This window comes from Moschus berezovskii, chromosome 13 (assembly GCF_049115385.1).
Source record: "Moschus berezovskii isolate FMDL1 chromosome 13, NW_MosBer_1.0, whole genome shotgun sequence".
NCBI classification, from domain to species: Eukaryota; Metazoa; Chordata; class Mammalia; order Artiodactyla; family Moschidae; genus Moschus; species Moschus berezovskii.
In genome coordinates this window covers 673,754-693,069 of record NC_142472.1, presented here as the reverse complement: position 1 = coordinate 693,069, position 19,316 = coordinate 673,754, and the positions used below count along the sequence as shown (strand labels likewise).

The window sequence follows — 19,316 nt, the reverse complement described above, 5'->3', positions numbered from 1 at the left end:
ACGTGGAGGGCGGAGGGCGTTTCGCTACCTCCACTGAGCTCTCTCCAAGGTCTCCGTGAGGGGACTGTGTCTTAATCCGGTTATAGAAGAACTGACTTAAACCATTTACCAGTGACCAGCGTTGAGTCGTGAGTGTCTGTAGAGAAATCTCCAGGACACCCAGGCCTTCAGACACAAAATACGGGGTGTCAGTCATGTGGTACCAGCCAGGAAGCGCTAAGATGCAGGTCCCATGGGCCCAGCACATTGGCCCTGTGGCCGCCCGCCGACGCCCCAGCACCTCACACACCACTGTCCGTGTCTGCGTTCCCAGGAGTTACTAATCCTTTGTTTCTGGCTGATGCTTCCAGGCTGTGACTGGGTCACTGCCGACCCTGGTTTAGGACTTACAGGCATCGGCAGGCTATGGACGGGCTCGGAGCCCTGCTCAGGGTCAATTTCCAGTAGGGGTGAGGTGCCAGGTGTGTGTGTCCGGACCCACTGCGGGTGGCCAGGTTTCCATTCTGACCAGTGAGTCATTGTGTAGATAGCAGGTAAGCGCCCTGGGAGTGGCCTGGGCCACTTCCAGGACATGGCTGTGCGCTTGCCGACCAAAGCGGCTGCTCCCTGAATGGCTGTCCCGGGGCCGTCCTCAGCCCCGGGCCCTGCTCTGCACCCCTGGCCTCCCTTCTGCCTTCCTGTCCCTCTCTGACCCTTCCTCCCTCTCTGTCCATCCCTGCGCCTTTCTGTGTGCCTCTGACACACACCACACGTTAAATATTGATGACTCACTCCGCGCACAGCTCTCTGTGCGCTGAGAAACAAGGGTTTCTGTACAGGAAAGCGGAGCCCCCTTGCCGGGCCCGCGAGCGCTGATCCCCTCGGTGCCCGCGGTGGGGCTGAGCCAGCCGAGGTGCGGGGGCAGTCCCCGGTGACTGCGTGTCCGTCTGCTCTGTCCTCTCGCAGATGAGATCATGCACCACGACATCCGCCCGCTCTGTGCCGCCGACATCCGGGATCAGCTGCAGAAGCGCTTCGCTTACCTGTCGGGTGAGTGCAGAGGCCGGGCAGGACTAGGGGGCGGGACTCGGGGGGCAGGGGCGGGGCGGGGCTAAGGGGCTGGGGACGTGGGCGGGGCTGGGTGCAGGGGCGGGGCTCGTGGGCAGGGCTGGGTATGGTGGGCGGGGCACGGGGCACGGTGGGGCTCAGGAGCTTGGCTGGGTGCAGGTGGCGTGGGGGGCAGGGGCGGGGCGGGGCGGGGCTAAGGTGCGTGGGACGTGGGCGGGGCTGGGTGTGGTGGGCGGGGCGTGGTGGGGCTCAGGATCGTGGGCGGGGCTGAGGGGCGGGGCTGGGTGCAGGTGGCGTGGGTGGGGCGGGACTCGGGGGCAGGGGCGGGGCTCAGGGACGGGGCGGGGCTAAGGTGCGTGGGATGTGGGCGGGGCTGGGTGTGGTGGGCGGGGCTGGGTGTGGTGGGCGGGGCTGGGTGTGGTGGGCGGGGCTCAGGGGCAGGGCTCAGGGGCGCGCGTGGTGTGGTGCGAAGCTCTGTGATCCCGCGGGGCCTGGCTCAGGGAGCGGGGCGCGGGGCGGGGTGCAGGGGTGCCGGGGCTCCGTGGTCCCGCGGTGAGATCTGGGGCCACCCGCCCCTGAGGCCCCAGGGGTGCCGACCGCTGCCCTGTGCTCTCCCCAGGCGGACGGGGCCAGGACGGCAGCCCGGTCATCACCTTTCCCGACTACCCGGCCTTTGGCGACGTCCCGGACCAGGACTTCCAGAATGTCATGACCTACCTCACCAGCATCCCCAGGTGCGTGAGGGCTCCGATCCCTCATCTGAGGGGTGCAGAGACTCCTCCACCGCCAGAGGGCCAGGGGCAGATACAGCGCTTCCCGGGTGCCTCCCTTGGACAGGTGAGGCGTGGACCTCCCCCTCGGGCCAACCCGCTGGGCCGTAGGGTGTGGCCTGGCAGCTGATGCTTCTCTTTTTCTAAGTGCCCGAGGGGGAGGCAAGTGCAGAGCCGGCTCGCCCCGAGGGTGCAGTCAGCATGCCCCCTTGGTCAGGTTCCGGTCACAGCACGATGAGCTGGTCTAATCTAGAAGGCCAGCCGGACAGCAGGTGTGACTGCCAGCACCCGGTCAGCATCGGCCCCTCACCACCCAGTGTGGGTAGGGGTGTTAGCATGGAAGAGCCCTTCTTCAGGCCGTGGGTGGTGAGGGTCACTCGGCAGAAGGATCCAGATGGCACCTCGGGATGGGGTGGGGTCTGTGGTCCCCGTCCCCTCTTTCTGTGGACCCGACTTGCTGGGCCAGGCTCTGAGCAGCTGAGCTGAGGTGGGTGGTCCAACCACTGTCCTGGAAGTGACTGGTTTTCCTTAGGGCCCTCGGGCAGGCTGTGAGGGACTTCATGGAGGCCAGCGGTCCTGCATCTCATTTACTGTCACCCTTGGATTTCCAGCCAGGAAGGCAGACGTTGCTCCTGTCCCATGGACAAGGGCCCTGGACTTCAGGGGACGTTGCTTGAGTGGGTTCAAGGGTCTGGAGAGGGCAGGAGGTGGGGCTGCCCGTGTGGAGTGGCACCAAGGGGTGTTTGCGGTGGGGACCCAGGACAGTGGGTCTGGCTCTTGGCTTCCCAGCAGCGGGACATGGAAAAGTCACCCGGGCCTGGGGATGGGATGCTGGGGACAGGCCAGGAAGGGGAAGGGCAGCTACACTGGTTTCAGGGAGCCAGGGATTTAACAGGGAGACAGCCGGCTGTGAGTCGCTGACAGTGGGCCCCAGTGGTCTCACTGGTCTTCCAGAGGGCGGACTTCTGGCCAGCTTGGCAAGCTCCCCTCCGTGATGTCTCCAGAGGTGGATGCTCCATGTCCAGGAGGAACGTGGCCCTCGGCCCCCTGTGACGCCCCTCCTGTGCTTCCCCCGTGATCCTTCCCTGTGGCTTGTCCCGCACCATTGCCTGTGAACCCCAGGTCTGTCCCAGGTTGGGCAGTGGAGCTCACAGCACAGTAAGGTCTGTGTGGATGCTGCCTAGGGAGGGTCTGAGTCCCTGTTCTCAGTCCTTCACCTGGAAGCCGAGAGCGGTGCCGTCTGCCCTGGGTGGAGACGTCGCCCACTCCCATGTTAGGTCCCTGCATGGACCGGCCAAGCGCCCGCCCCTCCTCCCTGGGCCATTGGCGGGGGAGTCAGAGGCAGCAGGCATCTGCGAAGGCAGGTGGGCTGTGTGCTCCTCCCGGAGCTGGAGCGCCCTGGCCGCCACGTTGCAACCCCATCCCCTGGCCGTCCCCCTAGCACCCCTATGCAGGGATGTGTGGCCCAGAGTCCTGAGGCCGGAAGTGGCCACAAGCCGTCTCTGGCTCCCCAGCCCCGGCCGAGGCAGTGGTGGGCCCTGGACCGCATTACCAGCGGGCAGTCATCTGCAGTGACCTCTCTGTGCTGGCTGAGCCAGGGGCCAAGGGGGCTTCTGTGGTCTCCCACTGCCCCCTTAAGACGATTCTCTGGGGCGGCGTTCCCTGCCGGTGCGGGGATCTCAGGTTTCAGGTCACTCCCAGGCGTGGAAAGGGCAGAGGTCCCTTTCTCTCTGGCGGGGCGGAGATGAGCCTTCTCTGGGCACAGCAGGCCAATCCCCCTCTTGGTCTCCCCTCCCTGGGTCACCACCCCCGCTGGTGCTGCTGACCCTCCGGCCTCCTGGCCTCAGGGCCCTTGCTCTCGTGCCCGCGGCCCAGGTGGCTCCTTCTCGAGTGTGGGCCCCCTCCTCTGGGGGGCTTTCCATCACGCCCCCACCCTAGGCCCCAGTCCACTGGCAGCCTGGCTTCGCGGGCTTACCTGGACTGTCCGTTAGCCGGCACTCGGTGTTCGTTTGTGTCTGCCCCACACGCAGGTCAGGCAGCGGCTCCTGGTCGAGTGTTTGCTGTACAGATAAGCTTCGTTCACAGAGCGAGGTCAGCTTAGGCCTGGGGGTCGCCCCCCTGTCCCTCACCCCAGCACCCCTGCCGCCCCTTCAGGGGGAGCAGCTCCTTTGTCTCTCCCCCTTTTAAGGGGATCTCACCCCAGCCGTGCGGAGCCTCCCACCCCTCATCTACAAGATTGCACGCAGGGTCCCTGTGAGCGCGGGACGTGCTTCCCGTTGAAGCCGAGGAGGGACCGTGTGTGACTGTGTCCCTGGGGGGCGTGGTGTGGATGTGTGTGCGGCCCAGACCCGCGGCTCCGGCTCCAGGTGGACGTGTGTATCGTGATGGTCACGCATGTTCTGTTCGCGGTCTCTTCTTCCGGGCGGAGAGTGCAGTGGGAATCCGGTGGACCCGTTGCCCTTCCATGCGGAATGAAACCCCACGTTGGGACCGACTTGTCTTTCCTCAGCTGCGTGAAGGGCCGGCGGGGGAGGAGCTGCCCGACAGGCCGTCCTGCAGGCGGGGGTCTGGGGGGCCCGCACGCCGAGCCCTGCCCCCCGCCCAGCCCCGCAGTGCTGTTGGGGGCAGTTCCTGGGGCGTGGTGGGGATCGGCCCTGAGTGAGGGAAGCCGAAATGCTGCCGCCCATCAGCTCACACGCAGCTGCGCTTCTGGAAGGTTCGGTGCACCTTTAAAGGTGGGGAGACACTCGGTGTCTGCGGGTAAAGCAGGGAAGGAAGGGGCACTGCCCGCGGGGCCTCCCGTGTGTGGGACCCGGTGTGGGGCCGGCTGCCACCTCGTGGTCGTGGCCGGTACTGCGGGCCCGAGTCTCCTAAACCAGGGAGTCCGGAGGCCGGGGAGGGGTGCCTTTGGAAACCCCAGGTGGCACTGACTCCAGGCAGGCGGGGGCTGATCTGCGACCAGGCGGGCTCTACAGTCCACGCAGGTCCAGTGGATGAGCCCCCCGGGTTCCCAGACTCTGACTCCACGGTCACCAAACAAGCTTCCCTTGGTCCTCTGAGCCCTTTCTGCCCTGCTCTTAGCTCTCTGTCATCTCACGCGGGGGCAGGGGCGCCAGTTCAGGCCGCAGTGTCTGGTTCACGGTCGCGGGTCATTCTGAGACTCTTGGCTGCCGGGCAGGCCTCGCCCGGACGCAGCAGACACACAAGAACAGGAAGCCCGCTCCTGGTCTCCTGGAAAATGCCTCTGCCCCTCCCTCCCTCCTTGCGGCAAAAGCTGCCCCCTCCCAGTGCAGGTGGTCACCGGAGGCCTCCCTGCGGGCACAGCTGCACACCCGTGCAGACACACACAGGCCCGCACACGCACGCTCGCACGCAGGGCCACGGCGTTGCCAACACTGAGGTGGCAGGCTGCTGGCTTTCTCTGAAGGACCCACTTAGCTGCCCTGCAGGATCCCTGGGAGCCTCCAGTACCTGCCCACCGCGTTTGGATGATAACATCTAAGGGTCACTTTCCCGCACACCTGCTGCCCCTCCCCAGCCCGGGGACCACAGGCCTGGGTCCCAGATGACTTGAGGCTGATAAGGCTGCGGACTTTCTGTGGACCCGGCTCAGATCACCCCGCTGCAGGAGACAGGAGCCTCTCCCAGGTGGTTTTTGTGGTGGGCGACGTTCACCCTGAGGAGAGGTGCACGCACACAGGTCACCCCCACACAGGCGTGAGTGTGCTCACCACACATGTGTACACACAGGTACAGGGGTGCATGCACTCACCACACACGTGCACACACAGCCATGCATCTCACACCACGCACGCGTATGCTCACACACGCAGAGGAGGGAGTGTGTGCTGCACACCTGTGCACACACCACATACGCACAGGAGGGAGTGTGTGCTGCACACCTGTGCACACACCACACACGCGTATGCTCACACACGCAGAGGAGGGAGTGTGTGCTGCACACCTGTGCACGCACCACGCACGCATATGCTCACACACGCACAGGAGGGAGTGTGTGCTGCACACCTGTGCACGCACCACGCACGCGTATGCTCACACACTCACAGGAGGGAGTGTGTGCTACACACCTGTGCACGCACCACGCACGCATATGCTCACACACTCACAGGAGGGAGTGTGTGCTGCACACCTGTGCATGCACCACGCACGCGTATGCTCACACACGCACTGTGCACACACCACACACGGGCACACACATTCCCACACGCAGTCTGTGTGGGCTGCATGACAGACATGCAGGGTGCTTGTGGAAGGAGCAGGGTTTAAGTGCTGTTCTTAAGCTCCAGCCCCGCACTCAGGCCACGCCTCATGCAGAGTCCTGCAGCCAGGCTGCTCCCCACCATGGCCCTGGGCCGCCCCATCGAGCTTGCTGAGCTGTAGACTGTCCGGCCTTCGGCCCCTGGCAGCACCTCACTTCTTGCTGTCGCTGTGACGTCCATGTGAATTTTCGGTTGACTTTTGCACATAAAGACAGAAAACGTGTGAACGTGTCCCGAACACCCCAGACGTCTGTGGACAGGCAGTAGCTCTCACCCTCCCCACAGGAAACCACAGGGAGCGTCCGGCTGCGTCCCTGTGCAAAGCTCCCCAAAGCAGACTGCACACACGTGCCGTCCCAGCCCCTTCCTATCGATGGCCTGCGGCGGGCGCCCTGCCTGTACTTCCGCGGCTGCTTCTGGTGTGGATGGACCAGGCACTGAGCCCCAGCCAGGGCCGCCCTCAGCTTCCTGCCGTCAGAGCGGCCTTGCTCCCTGTCTGGCGGGTGGGGAGCTCTATTGTAGCCGCCCTCAGGCCCTCAGGCTCACGTCAGAAGCACGTGAAGACCACTCTCACTGACGTCCGCAGCCGGTCCCAGCCCGCTGGCCCGTGTGTCTGAAGCTCAGGGCCCCCTCCCCACGGGGCAGCCTCTGCCCACGGGTTCTGTCTCCCCGTCCTCCCGATCTCATTTTCCTGGGAGCCAGAGGGCTCCAATCTCAGTCTGCTTTCATTCTTGTCATCTTTTTTCCGTCACTGCCGTCCAGTGTCCTTGAATTTGAACAATTAAAGTTAATAACGTAAAAGTCCATCTCCCAGCCCGGGCTAGCCATCCTTCAGTTCCTGGGGCCAGGGCTGCCGTATCGGGCTGTTCAAGCTTGGGCTGTCCCCACCTGGGGGACACGCAGCTGTGATGTGCTGCTGTACAGCTCAGAGTGGCCGGCCCTGCCTTTCACCTGCAGGAGGAGGATGAGACCCGCCCGAAGGAGGGGGCTCGCCCTGCGCTGCCAGGAGGGGTGTGGGGAGCCCCTCCCTGGGGAGCCGGGCTGACCCACCAGCCTGCGCGCACGGTGGGGTTGTGCGTCCAGAGGCTGCCTCGGCTGGGGTTTCAGCTCCGGGAGGAGGGAGGTGCCCGAGCAGCTCCAGCGAGGACCACAGCCGGGCCAGGCCCAGGACCCGCACGGAGGGCGCAGGCAGACGGGCCAGCCCTGACGAGCCTGCGTGCAAAACAGGTGACCCGGATCCCGGGGGGTCCTCACAGGAGTCTGGCTTCCCGAGGGGTGCCAGGCGTGCACCCTCAGGGGAGCAGTCACTCCAGTTACAAGGAGGCCCGGCGTGTGTGTGTTTGATGTCGTTGCGGAATCCACGTGCTCGGTGGGGTCTCCCTCCTGGCGGCTCAGTCAGTAAAGAGTCTGCCTGCCGTGCAGGAGACCTGGGTTTGACCCCCGGGTCGGGAAGATCCCCTGGAGCAGGAAATGGCTACCCACCCCAGTATTCTGGCCTGGAGACGCCCCTGGATGGGGGAGCCTGGCGGGCTGCAGTCCATGGGGTCTCAGAGTCGGACACGACTGAGTACCAAGCAGGGTGCCCACTGGGCCGTGGCGGGGCGGGGGGGACATCTGTGCCCGGGACGCCTGCCGGTCCTGCTGTGCCTGGTTGCACGTCTGACACTGACGGCCGTGGAGCCTGAGGGTGGGTGCGGTGCTGTCAGCTCGTGGGGAGCTTTGTGAAAAGTCCAAGGCTTTTCTTGCCGTGGAGCTCTGACAAGCCGACTGGCGCGAAGAGACCGTTGGGCACGAGTATGGGGCAGCTTTGAGTCAGGAGGATGGGGGAGGGGCGGCCGGAACCAGGGCTGGGCCTGAGTGCTCCGGCCCTGCCCCGTGTCCCCGCGCTCAGACCCGGCGGGCAAGCCCAGGCCCCATGCCCGGGCCCGGCCACGTCTCTGTGATGTTCGCAGCCTCCCAGACCGTGTCCAAGGGTTGCGGGGGAGAGAGAGAGACGGGCAGAGCAGTGTGTTTGGGGGAGGGGCCAGCGAGTCAGACTGTGCCTCACCCGCCCCAACCCCAGCCCCGCCTGGCTCCCCATCCCCTCCCCGCCCCACCCCGGGCTGGCCCAGCCCCCAGGGCCCATCTGCTCGTCCAGGGCCCCTCTGGGAGGCCAGAGCTTCCCTTCCATGGGCCCTGGGGACCTACTTCCCTGACACCTATCCGCACCTGCCAGGCCTGATCTGGGGCAGATGCCAGCCTGCCCGCGTCTCCTGCCAGCCCCTCCCGCTAGGCCCACTAGGCGCCCCCTGCCCCACTGCTGGGCTTGCTTCCCACCTCAGCTCCAGGCCAAGCGGGCCCCGGTCCACGTGGCCCCGGGAACACTGACCCTCCCCAGGGTTAAGGCCCACCGTGAGCCCTGTGGGCGGGGGTGAGGCCAGGCTGGGCCCAGAGTCCTCGAGTCTCCGCCTGACCCTGCTCTGTGATGTGTCAGGTGTGAGAACAGGGCCTGGAGCTGGGCAGGGAGATGCGGGGACCTCAGGCCTGGTCTCGAGGCCGCCCTCAGGCTGCTCAGCCCGGCGAGCAGGCGGTCAGAACACAGCTGGCCACACCCAGGCCCCCCGAGGAGTTAGCAGGCCTGGGGTGCTAGAGGGGACACCCGTGCACGCGTGGCCCCTGGAACCAGAGTCTGCGAGCGCTCGCTGCCTGTTGGACTGTGTGGGCCAAAAGTGACTCATCAGCCTCACTCAGCGGCCCCTCCGGGCAGCCGTCAGGAGGCTGCAGGTTACATCTGTGTGTGCGCACGGCCGCGGGTGCCTGGGTTCGGGGGCTTGTCCGTGTGGCTGCAGCTTCCGGGTTATTTGCTCTGGTTTCCCCATCTGCCGTCTTCAGCGCAGTCACCCCGGGGGACCCGCCTTTTCCGTGACCAAGCGTGAGCCGCCTGCCCTCTCTCCTGGAGGCGTGAGGTCACAGTCGGGGGCCAGGCAGACAGGGCCCTCCTGTGTGCTCAGGGTGGTGGATGGGCCCTGGGGCTGGGCCCGGGCTTCTGGGGGCAGGGCGGGCCATGCGGCCTGGCTCTGGGGCTGCAGTCCTGGGGGTAGAGGGGGCCGTGGGGGGACCCCAGGTCCTCACGCAAGGCACCTCCTGCTGCATCTGGCAGTGGAGCCGTGGTGGAGACGAAATGGGGCTGGGAGAGCCCACTCGTGGCGTCGAGCCAGGTCCTGGGATAGGTCCTCTCTGCTGTCTGCTTCTGGGGCCCGGCCCCCTGAAGGGGAGGACCGTGCCTGGCCCAACACAGTCCCGAGTGGGTGGGACGGAGGGGTTGCTTTGCCCTGCAGGGTGGACGCAGCCTGGGGGTTCTGGACGGAGAGCCAGATCATGGGCGCCCAGTGTGTGCTCACCAGCTATGACTCTGGGCAAATGACTTGTCTGTCCGAACCTCCGTCCGTGACTCCGGCTGCCTCTGGGTCATCACGAGGGTTGACGGAGGCACAGCCCGAGCTTCAGTGCGGGGCCTGTGGGTGGGAGGGGCCTGTCCCTCGAGCAGCCCCACCAGCCCCTGCTGGGCAGTGGCCAGGTGACCACAGAGCTCAAGTCTGTGTTTCCTAAACCTGGAGCGTGAGCTGCCTGCTCGACACCTGCTGGCCTGAAGGCCCGCCCCCCGGGGCGCATTTTCGTGAACCCAGTGGATCCCTCACACCTCACCTCAAATGGCGGTTTTCACAGGCGCCTTTGCTCCCCGCCGCCTTTGCTGTCAGTGCTGTTCGTGATGCTGGCGTGTGCGTTGCAGCTGCAACAGGAGGCTTTGATGTCACGGAATCTTTACCGTCTGGCCTTCAAACGCACAGTTAAAGACCCCAAGGGACTGGGCAGTGGGGGGCGGCTGGGATGGCCAGCGAGGCGGGTGGTGGAGTGGAGGCCCCGGGCCGCACCCCCACCCGTGGCCAGGCCACCCTGTCCTGTCTGTGCCTAAACAGGACAGGCCATTGGCACAGGGGCTGCGGGGGGGACACTGCAGGCCCAGGAGGAGCGGGGCCACAGGGCAGCTGGTCAGAAGGGGGGGAGCGCTGCACACACAGGTGGTGCAGAGGTGGCATGTGCCGCTCGTCAGGGGACAGCCTGTGACCTGTTCCCCCAGAGGAGAGGGGCCGCTGGGGGGTGGGCAGTCTCAGCAGAGGACCCTAACCCACACAGGAGCGCAGGCACCTGCACAGGAACGCCTGCTCCTGCACCGGTGTGAGCATGTCTCTGTCCCTGCTCTGAGATCAGGGAGGGTTTGGGCTGTTTCAGCGCTCACCGAGTTACATAACGTCTGCAGCAGGCAGGGTACTGCCACGGCCACATAATTTATATGTATTCCATGTATTTCTGGTTTTTATTTAAACTCGCCTGTGGCTCCCGGATATGTGCAGAGACTTGGCAATCAGTGCTCCAGTCGGAGCCTAGGCCTGCGCTCTCAGTTCTTCATGGGATTGGCTGGCGGGCACTGCTGCCCACGCTGGCTGGCAGGGCTGGGGGTGGGCTGTCCCACAGAAGCGCCTCCGGGTCGGCGGTGACTCAGGCGCATCAGGCTGAGCGGGACGGGCTGTCGTTCCCGGCTTCAGCATCTTTCTCACGGATGCTGCCGCTGCGAGAAGCCACCTCTTGTCTCCCGTCTCCATCAGATGCTCACGCACTGCCGGGCGCCGCGGGGGGCTCTCCCCAAGCTGCAGCCATGCCATCAGCATCGACGGTGATTGTAAACCGTGGATGAGCCCGGGGGACTGGATGCTGGGGCTGATGTGACGCCTGGGCCGCAGGCTCCCTGTGACGGGCTCGCTGGCGAGTCCACGTGGAAGGGAAGCTACTGGGCTCCAAGTGGAGCAGCTGGGCTCCGGGACGGAGGGGCCCGGCTTGCCTCTCTGCGCTGCGAGCTGGTTGGTGTCAGGGCGGGAAATAACACGGCACCGCTCTGTCCACCTTGGTCGGAGCGAGCCCCCTGAGGGAGGTGCCCCATGAGCTCAGGGCAGCGCTGCAGGTGGCTCCGTCCTCCCCTGGCCACGGTGCTGGGTGGAGCAGGAGTGTTGTGAGGGTTTCAGGGGTGGCCATTCACCCTGAGCTTTTCCCGGAAACACACTGCAGCCATGGCCGGACCTCCGGTTGCACACTGACCATACTCTCTCGTTTCAGCCTGCAGGATGCTGGCATCGGGTTCATCCTGGTCATAGACCGCAGGCAGGACAGATGGACCTCGGTCAAGGCGTCCATCCTGAGAATAGCGGTAAGTGTCGGTGTTGCTGCCAGGCCAGCGACCCCCACGGCTTCTCCGGGCGGGGGACACGGCCTTTCTCACCCAGTGGTGCTTTGGGTTCTGGCCAGGGCTGCATACACGGTGGGACCCAAGGCCGAGGTGGGCGCCAGCTAGGGCCTGGGCAGGGCCAGTGCACATCTCCCTGGGCTCCTTGAGCTGCTTGGGCACGTGTGTGTGTGCATGCGTGTACAAGTGTGTGCATGTGTGTGTGTGTGAGCGTGTACTTGTGTGCAACTGTTGTGTGCAGCTGTTCTCACGTGGGTTAACTCTCAGGGGCCGTGTTATAACTTGAAAACAATGTCATCTGCTGGTTTGTGTCTGACGCTGAGCGTGTGAGTGCCTGAGTGACCTATGGAGCGGTCATTCTTGAGGGTGACGAGTGTGTCACAGGGCACCTTCAGGCTATGGGTGTGGGGTTATGTTGACTAGCTTTTCCCGTGTAGTTTTCTTCTTCCAAATGGGCTGTTCTTTAGTCTCATGACCAAGTCAGATTATCAGCCTTCGTCCTTGGTGGCCCTTGTGGCCATGTGGAGACCCTCCAGTCTGCAGACCGTGGCTGCCCTTCAGGGCGGACGAGCAGTTGCCCTGCAGTGCTGGGCGCTGTTTTTAGCCGCAGGATAGCTGGAGAGGGTGGCAGTCAGCAGAAAGCCCGCTCTTATTTTTGGCGCTGGCTTCCACCCCCGCTCAAGCTGGGTAGGGAGGTGGGGAGTGCTTCTCCCTGCAGAGAGGATGGAAGCTGTGCTTGTCTGCAACAGGGCAGCCCGGAGCGCCTGCGCTGGGGTCTCGGGCCGCGACGCTGCACTCTCCCGGCCCCATGGGGTGACCTGCCCCAGGCCCCTGTTCTTCGTCCTGCGCTGGCCCCTCTGAGGCTGCTGGGTTGGGGTCTGGGGGTAGGAGATCCGACTCCTCCCAGTGTTCCAGCCCCACCCCGAGGCTCACCGCTGGCAGCCCTGGTGCTCACCTGTCCCGGGCGCCGGCCCAGCCTCGTCCTCCTGACACGGCGTCTCCCTCTCCACCCCACACCGGGCGGCTCCTGTCCTCGCCCCGCCGGGCACACACCTCCACGTTGTCGTTTACCTGAAACTGGTCTAAACGCTCGGGAGTGTTTCGGAAGAGTATAGTATAGGGTATAGACGGTCATCATCAGCTCTCCCGTGCCTTTGAGTCCTTGGAAGCTCACAGAGGACTGTGCATCACCACCAGCCAATAGCCAGTGTGTCCCTTTCATCATTTTAAGTTTTAAAGTGGATTTGCGTGTGGTGTCACCTGCCCGGCCAGATTAAGGGTTAAACTGTAAGAGCCAGTGGGCCAGGTGACAGAGGACTTCCTAGAGGTGATTCTGGACTCAGCAGGTTAGTCCTGGGCTGGGTGGCAGCGAGTCTGCAGTCGGCTGTGCAGCTGCTTTGAGAGCTCACGCGGCTGGACCAACGCTTCCACGTCGAGCGATCGATCGCCCAGGTCTTTTGCGTGCGTCCGTCTCGCTGGTGTGCGTCTCGGACGTGCACTGGTGTGCAGGGGCGCCAGTCAGCCGCTTTTCGGGGGGATGGGCGTCCAGACCTCACGTCCTTGCCGTTCCCTGCCCCTTAGGTGCCCTCCCCCGAGGGCAGGGCGGCTGCAACTGCGCCCTCGGCAGCCCCCAGTGCCCCCCCGAGCAGCTCTCGCCCAGGCCCGGCCTGGCCTCCCCTCCCGGCGGGGCACCCTCCCTCTGCACTCTGTGCTCCCTCAAGGTCAGGGCCAGCCCCGTCCATCTTCTTGCGGCCGACAACGCATCCCGGGCCCTGGGCATGACAGGAGCCTCGTAAATACCTCCCCAGCTAATCAGCCACTCCAGGTCAGTTAGCAAGGCTGACCAAAGGCAGGGTTGTTTGCTAAGAAACAGACAAATCACTTTTAATAACAGTCCCTTATTGGGGACCTGCCTCGATATGGCCCAGGGTATCCTTGGGATGAACGGCGTCGGCGTCAGCGAGAGAGAGAGAGAGACAGGGGCTGATGATTCCTTGGTTTACGCAGGAGACCGATAAAACCCCAGCACGGGGTGTGCTCTGTTTACGTAGGCCGCAGGCACCCTCCCGAATCACTGGAAGCACCCCACCAGGGCACCCCCTCGAGTGGGTCTTAGAAGCCCAGGCAGATAAGTAAATGCAGAGGGCCCAGCGCCCCAAGGATCTCAACCAGAAAAAGGAGAGTAGAGAAAAGGACGGAAAAAGAGAAAGAATGACATGGGGAGACCAAGCTTCAGTGAGCAAGGCCCAAAACTATTTTCCAGTGCTGCTTTTATACCCTAAGTTGTGCACATAAAAAATAGAGAAAGTGAGGTATAGAGTCACGCCAGAATCACGCGGGGTCAGCAGTCTTGACCCTTATCAGGATCAGGGCTTATTTTTGTGTGTCTCGTGGTAAAAGTTTTAGGTGGTTCACATCCTCTTCTGGCCAGGAGGCCTGCTGACAGTTCATGGCCCTCTCTCCTAACAAAGGCTGCTGCTGCTGCTAAGTCACTTCAGTCGTGTCCGACTCTGTGTGACCCCATAGACGGCCTCCTACCAGGCTCCCCTGTCCCTGGGATTCTCCAGGCAAGAACACTGGAGTGGGTTGCCATTTCCTTCTCCAATGCATGAAAGTTAAAAGTGAAAGTGAAGTCGCTCAGTCGTGTCCAGCTAGAAAAAGGCTTATATTCTTTCAAGGTGATTTTCCTAAAGTCAGGTGCTATTCTCCAAAGACACATGACAAGGTTACATTCCTATAAGGCAAGGGTGTAGTGAGCTACAAGAAAAGGATTTATTAACTTAAGACCTGATGTGGTTAAATCAAAGGATACTACTTATTTTCTCTATATGTGATTAATATATCTCCAAGGATACAATAGATAGAAAATATGGAAACTTTGCAGCAAGCATTGATTCAACAGGGAAATCTTTTTTAGTACTATTCTAATGATTTTAACTTCTTCAACAAATTCCTGTATTTTAGAATATTAGGCTTTCTGTCCTTGCATGGCTGGGAGGCTGTAAACAGTCACATTCGTAGTTGTAAGAGCCCGGACAAACTTGTCAGGCAAGTTAGAAAGCTATCAGAGGGGCTTGGATTGGAACACTCCTATTAAGCCGAGGAGAACTTTTTAACTACAGCTCTGAATTAATGTTTTCAGAGAAAGGTGGTTGGGGGAAGCCCCCGTAAGTATTAGAGGACTTGGTAAGAGGCGTAAGACAGTAAGGCAGTCAGGCTCCGGTTTTCTTTGGGGTAGATGCTCGGGTAAGTCCAGGGGGCTCCTCGAGTCCTGATTAGCCTTTGCCCGTCAGGCCTCTTCCCCAATTGACCTTTGCCACGGGTAGGATTTCCCTCGCTGGCTCCCAGCAGTCCCTGAGGTCCCCAGCGAGCCAGCAGGATGGCCCAGGGCAGACCGGCAGTCGGGCCACGCTCTCCCACGGCAGAGTGTGAACATGGTCTTCTTCACCGAGCTGATAATCAGGTGAACTTCCGAAGAGAGCTGGTGCATCTTAAAACTTTGTTTTGTGAGAATCATAGCTGTTTTTTGCACTGATTCTGACAACAGTGAAAATGTAGGTTTGTTTCTATAAGCCTTGGGGTTACCCAGTACTGCTCTGGAAACCCCACAAGACAGCATTTTCCAGCAAAATTGTCAAAAATTCTCTGTGAACTCCAGTGCTTTTTCTTACAAGAATTTACTGATTGTAGTAATGCCAGAAATCCTGTTTGTGTTTTCAGCACATTTATTGAGACACTGATGTGTGCCTGGAGTAGTGGGTGGTGCTGCGGATACACGGGGAAGCAGGAACCGTGTAGACAAGCGGGCTGCAGGCGGCTGACCCTGTGACCAGGTGCCGGACCTGGCGGGGCGCTGGATGCAGTCACGGGGATGGGAACACTGCAGGCCCGGCCTTGCTGCTCCCAGGGCCCCTGTCCCCACCCCACCCCAAGCCAGTGTTTGGGTCTGTCTCCTCCCTGGCTCTGCGGGGGATGGACAGAGCTGGCACGCTGACGCCATCCCCCGCTGTGGACCTATCTGGACCGCCAGCCCTGCCGGCCTGTGCTTCATCCAAGGGTGCTTGGGGGAGAGACCACTGGGCATCTGCTGGGACCCCTGGGCTGGAGCCCTCAAGGGAAACCCTGGGCTGGAGCCCGTGAGGGAGCCCCTGGGCCACAGCCCGCGAGGAGACCCTGCAGGCTCTGGCGCGCCAGCCTGGACGGCCACACTTTGCTGCCGGCAGCAGAGAGGCTGTCTATCCAGCCGTGTCTGGCCGCTCGAGGGAGCCTGGGTGCTTAGTCACCGCTGGAATTCGGGGCTGTTTTAAGCCTCCTCGTTGCTCTCTCGTGAGCTGCGCGTTCTCTGCTTCGGGCGCTCTTTCTCCTTCTTTGGAGGCCTTCAGCTCGGCTTGGAAATGAAAGCAAGATGTCGGAGGGTCCACAGTCCGCTGTCCCTAAGCTCAGACCTGCCATGTCCCCACCGAGGGCAGAGCCCACCGCAGCTCTGAGCGGGTGTCAGGGCGATGATGCTGGCTTCCTGTCAGTTCACGGTCACAGCCGTGGGTGAGAACCTCGGCTCAGAGTGCAAACCTCACTCTTGGCCCGAGAGCCGGACCCGGGTTTGGACCATCCTGTGATAGCTGTGTCTTTGGTAAAATGCTGTGTCTACTCTTCTGGGTTCCCTTCTTTTAAAGGGGAAGAGACCCCTTTTTAAACACGAGTGTGGGGAGGACAGCACAGCAGAGACTGCAGCTCTGCGTTTGGAGCCTGACTAAGTCGGGTCCGCCCTCGAGCTTGTCCCAAAGGAAACCGCGGTGCGAGCCCTGTTCGCTCTGCGGGGGCGGGGCTCCGGTCTGGCCGGGAAAGCCTATGCCCTCTGTATGCAGAGAAGGCTGGACTGAAGTTCCTGGGACACCCAGGCTGTTCAGCTCAGGCGGTGAATGTTCCCAATGTGGCAAAAGAGCTGTTTCCTCAGCAACGCTGGGGGCTCCCTCCTGGGTGCCGGTGACCCAGGCCTGAGCACCGGGTGATGAGCGCCCCACAGAGGGAAGTCGCGCACAGGGAGGGCTTCCCGGCCGAGGTGATCCTGCTTGGTGGGTCCCCGTGAGGGCCCAGGGCTCGCGGAGCCTTGTGAGCTCAGACCACACCCGCCAGCAGGTGGGAATAAGGGCAGAAAGCCGCTCTGAGAAGCAGGGAGATGTGCCTCAGTGCTGCCCCCAGAAAGGTGCTGGCGGCCGCCGCTCTGCAGCCATGGGGCCAGCCTCACGCCAGGTGTGGGGTCCACGGCCCACTTGCCGACAGGGACCCAGAGCCCCCGCCATGAGCCAGCCGCCTGCCACGTCCTCTCTTGCCCCTGCCCATGGCGCCCAGCGGGGCTGACACGGGGCCACGGGGCCTTGTCCACGGCACCCAGCAGGGCTGCTCTGGGGCTGACACGGGGGCCATGTAGTCCTGTCCTCCAGAGCTGTGACTGGGGACTGCAGGGCAGACGTGCCCGGGGCTGCAGGTGGGGAGACACAGGAGGGGGGCAGGCAGGCCGGAGGCACGGCTTGGGGTCATGGGGGTGTGACAGCAGGGGTCCTGGTGTGCAGAGCTTCGGGGGGAGGAAGAGGAGGGCCCAGAGGGAGGTGGGGTTCGGGGGCCTCGCCGGGTTCAGGGACCTCCCAGGCCCCAGGCGGCCGCAGGTGGAGCTGAGCACCACTGAGCAGACATCCCGCCTGAGCGTGACTCTCGGGGCTGAGGCCTGGGGCGGGGGCCAGGACCCCTGTCATGCCCCAGCGAGGGGAGCTCACACTCAGATGTGGGGGTCTGAGCAGGAGGGGCAGCGAGGTCCAGCCCGACGACAGGTCTTATTTGGAGCCCGGACTATGCAGCAGGGCCACTGGGGAGATACGGGGCCTGCAGGGAGTCAGGGGCCTTCCAGAGACAGTGGGAGGGTGGCCCCTGGGGCATGGGCTTCAGGGACATGCTGGCTGGGCCCTCGGACGCGCAGTCCGCCCCAGGCCTCTGTGACCCCAGCGACACGCCAGCAGGGCCTGGACGAGAAGGCCAGGAAAGGGCGCACGTGCGAGCCACACTGGGCGGCCCAGGGGTCAGGGGCCCCTGTGGGCCATGCTCGGGACCTGGGTGTGTGAGTGGGTGGGGGTTGTCTTCGGATGTCCTGGGCAGGAGGCTGTCCTGACTGTGGACGGCTCAGGAGGCTCCCAGTGCTTGCACACGGGAAAGCGGGGTGGCTTCAGGTCCGGGCGAGGCAAGAGAGGAGCCTCAGGACGCCGCGTCTGTGCCTGGAGGCACTGCCTGCCTGCCCCGTGCCGGGGGCGGCCCCGTGGCCTCTCCTCACTTCCCTCTCACGGGAGGGGCTTGCTCTCAGACAGAGGCCAGGGGACTAGGCGCCAGGCCTGGGGCTGACCGAGCAGCCATCATGGCCTCAGCCTGGAGCTGGGCTCTGAGTGCTGCAGGGCAGCGGGGAGCCCGGCGAGGACGGCGCTCCGTCTCCCCCGTTGCCGACGGGAGCCCGGGGCGCAGACGGCGACTCGTCCAGGGCCAGACGCGTTGTCCCAGAGCTCACGCGCACATCCCAGCCAATTCCAGTCTGTGTGTGAGGGCCGGCGCGGGTGTGCGCTCACTTCTCCTTCGTCCTCTGTCTGGGGTCCTGTTGGGGGCTGTTCTCACCCCACCGGTGTCCTATAGTTTCCGGGCACCATCATATCAGACAGTGGGGACCACAGCAGGGCTTGGACGGCGGGGTCTCCTGTCTCCCCATCTGGGGGGGAGTCTGAGCCAGCTGGACCCTCTGCAGCCGTGAGGGGGTCTGTCTGTGCCCCCCAACGGCCTCTGGAGACCCTCAGCCAGTGGAAGCACCCCCAATCTGCTCAACCCCACATGGCATCCTCTGTGGGTCTTGACGCCCAAATGTCGCCTTTCCAGGGCATGTCCGGTCAGGGCCCACCCTGACGACCTCCTCCTGACCCGGTCACCTCTGTGAAGACCCTAAAGCCGTTCTGAGGCTCTGAGGGCTTGGACTCCAAAATAAGAGTGTGGGGACGCATTACTCAGCCAGGAGGGAAGGCCAAAGCTCTTCCTGCAGTTGATTTTTTATTTTTAAGTTTGTATCGAAGTGTAGCTGATTTATAACGTCGTGTTGGTTTCAGACATACAGCAAAGGGATTCAGTTATGCTATGTATGAATATATGGACCTTTACGTTCTCTTCCTTTGTGGGTTATTACAAGGTATTGAGTGTAGTTCCCCAAAAGGTCAGAGCTTTTGACCCTTAAGATCACAAACCATGTGACACAGTTGCTCCAAGCAGTGACCGTCCTTTTCCGTGCGGGGTGGCGATGCTCCGAGTGCAGTGTCTGTGCCTGGCTCTGCCCTGGGCTGGCGCCGGTGTAGGGGAGACACCCGGTCCTCCCCGCGGGGCCGAGGGCTGCTGTGGGCGTGCGGACCCCAGACGGAGTGCAGCCTGTGTCCCCGTAGGCATCCTTCCCCGCAAACCTGCAGCTCGTCCTCGTCCTGCGGCCAACCGGGTTCTTCCAGAGGACGCTCTCCGACCTCGCCTTCAGGTTCAACAGAGATGACTTTAAGATGAAGGTGCCGGTAAGTACCCACCTCCTGTGGGGAGCGCCCGCTCTGCCTGGGGACGGGGCGGGGAAGTGGGTGTGAGTGGCCCCCTGGCCACAGCAGGACCCCTGCCTCACCTTCGCACTCCAGCCGGCACAGGGCAGCCCCAGCGGCCGCCAGCTGTCCTTGGGAAGCCAAGGCCATGTGGATCCCTTAGAGGCTGCACACCCAGGAAGCTGCGTTCCCTTGGGGAGGCCAGCCACGTCGAGTCAGGTTCCTGGAGCAGGGCTGGGAGGGGCTGCCAGCAGAGGACCCAGGGAGCACAGGGGCTCGTGCCTGGCACCTCGTGGCCTCCCCAGCAGGACCTGCCAGGTTGCTCTTGAAACCTGAGTGCCCCAGTGTG

General features: G+C 63.2%; 1 protein-coding gene across 10 annotated transcripts in view; it reads left to right on the top strand.

Annotated features, from left to right (window-relative positions):
* The window catches only part of MCF2L (MCF.2 cell line derived transforming sequence like), a 69,155-nt gene that overhangs the window by 27,095 nt on the left and 22,744 nt on the right, over window positions 1-19,316 (top strand). For 9 of the 10 annotated variants that reach the window (XM_088842575.1, XM_088842579.1, XM_088842580.1 and 6 more), the window contains exons 2-5: window positions 946-1,029; window positions 1,667-1,781; window positions 11,246-11,336; window positions 18,830-18,949. In XM_088842575.1, the coding sequence (XP_088698701.1) occupies window positions 946-1,029; window positions 1,667-1,781; window positions 11,246-11,336; window positions 18,830-18,949 (410 nt within the window). The other variant, XM_088842578.1, reaches the window with a different exon arrangement.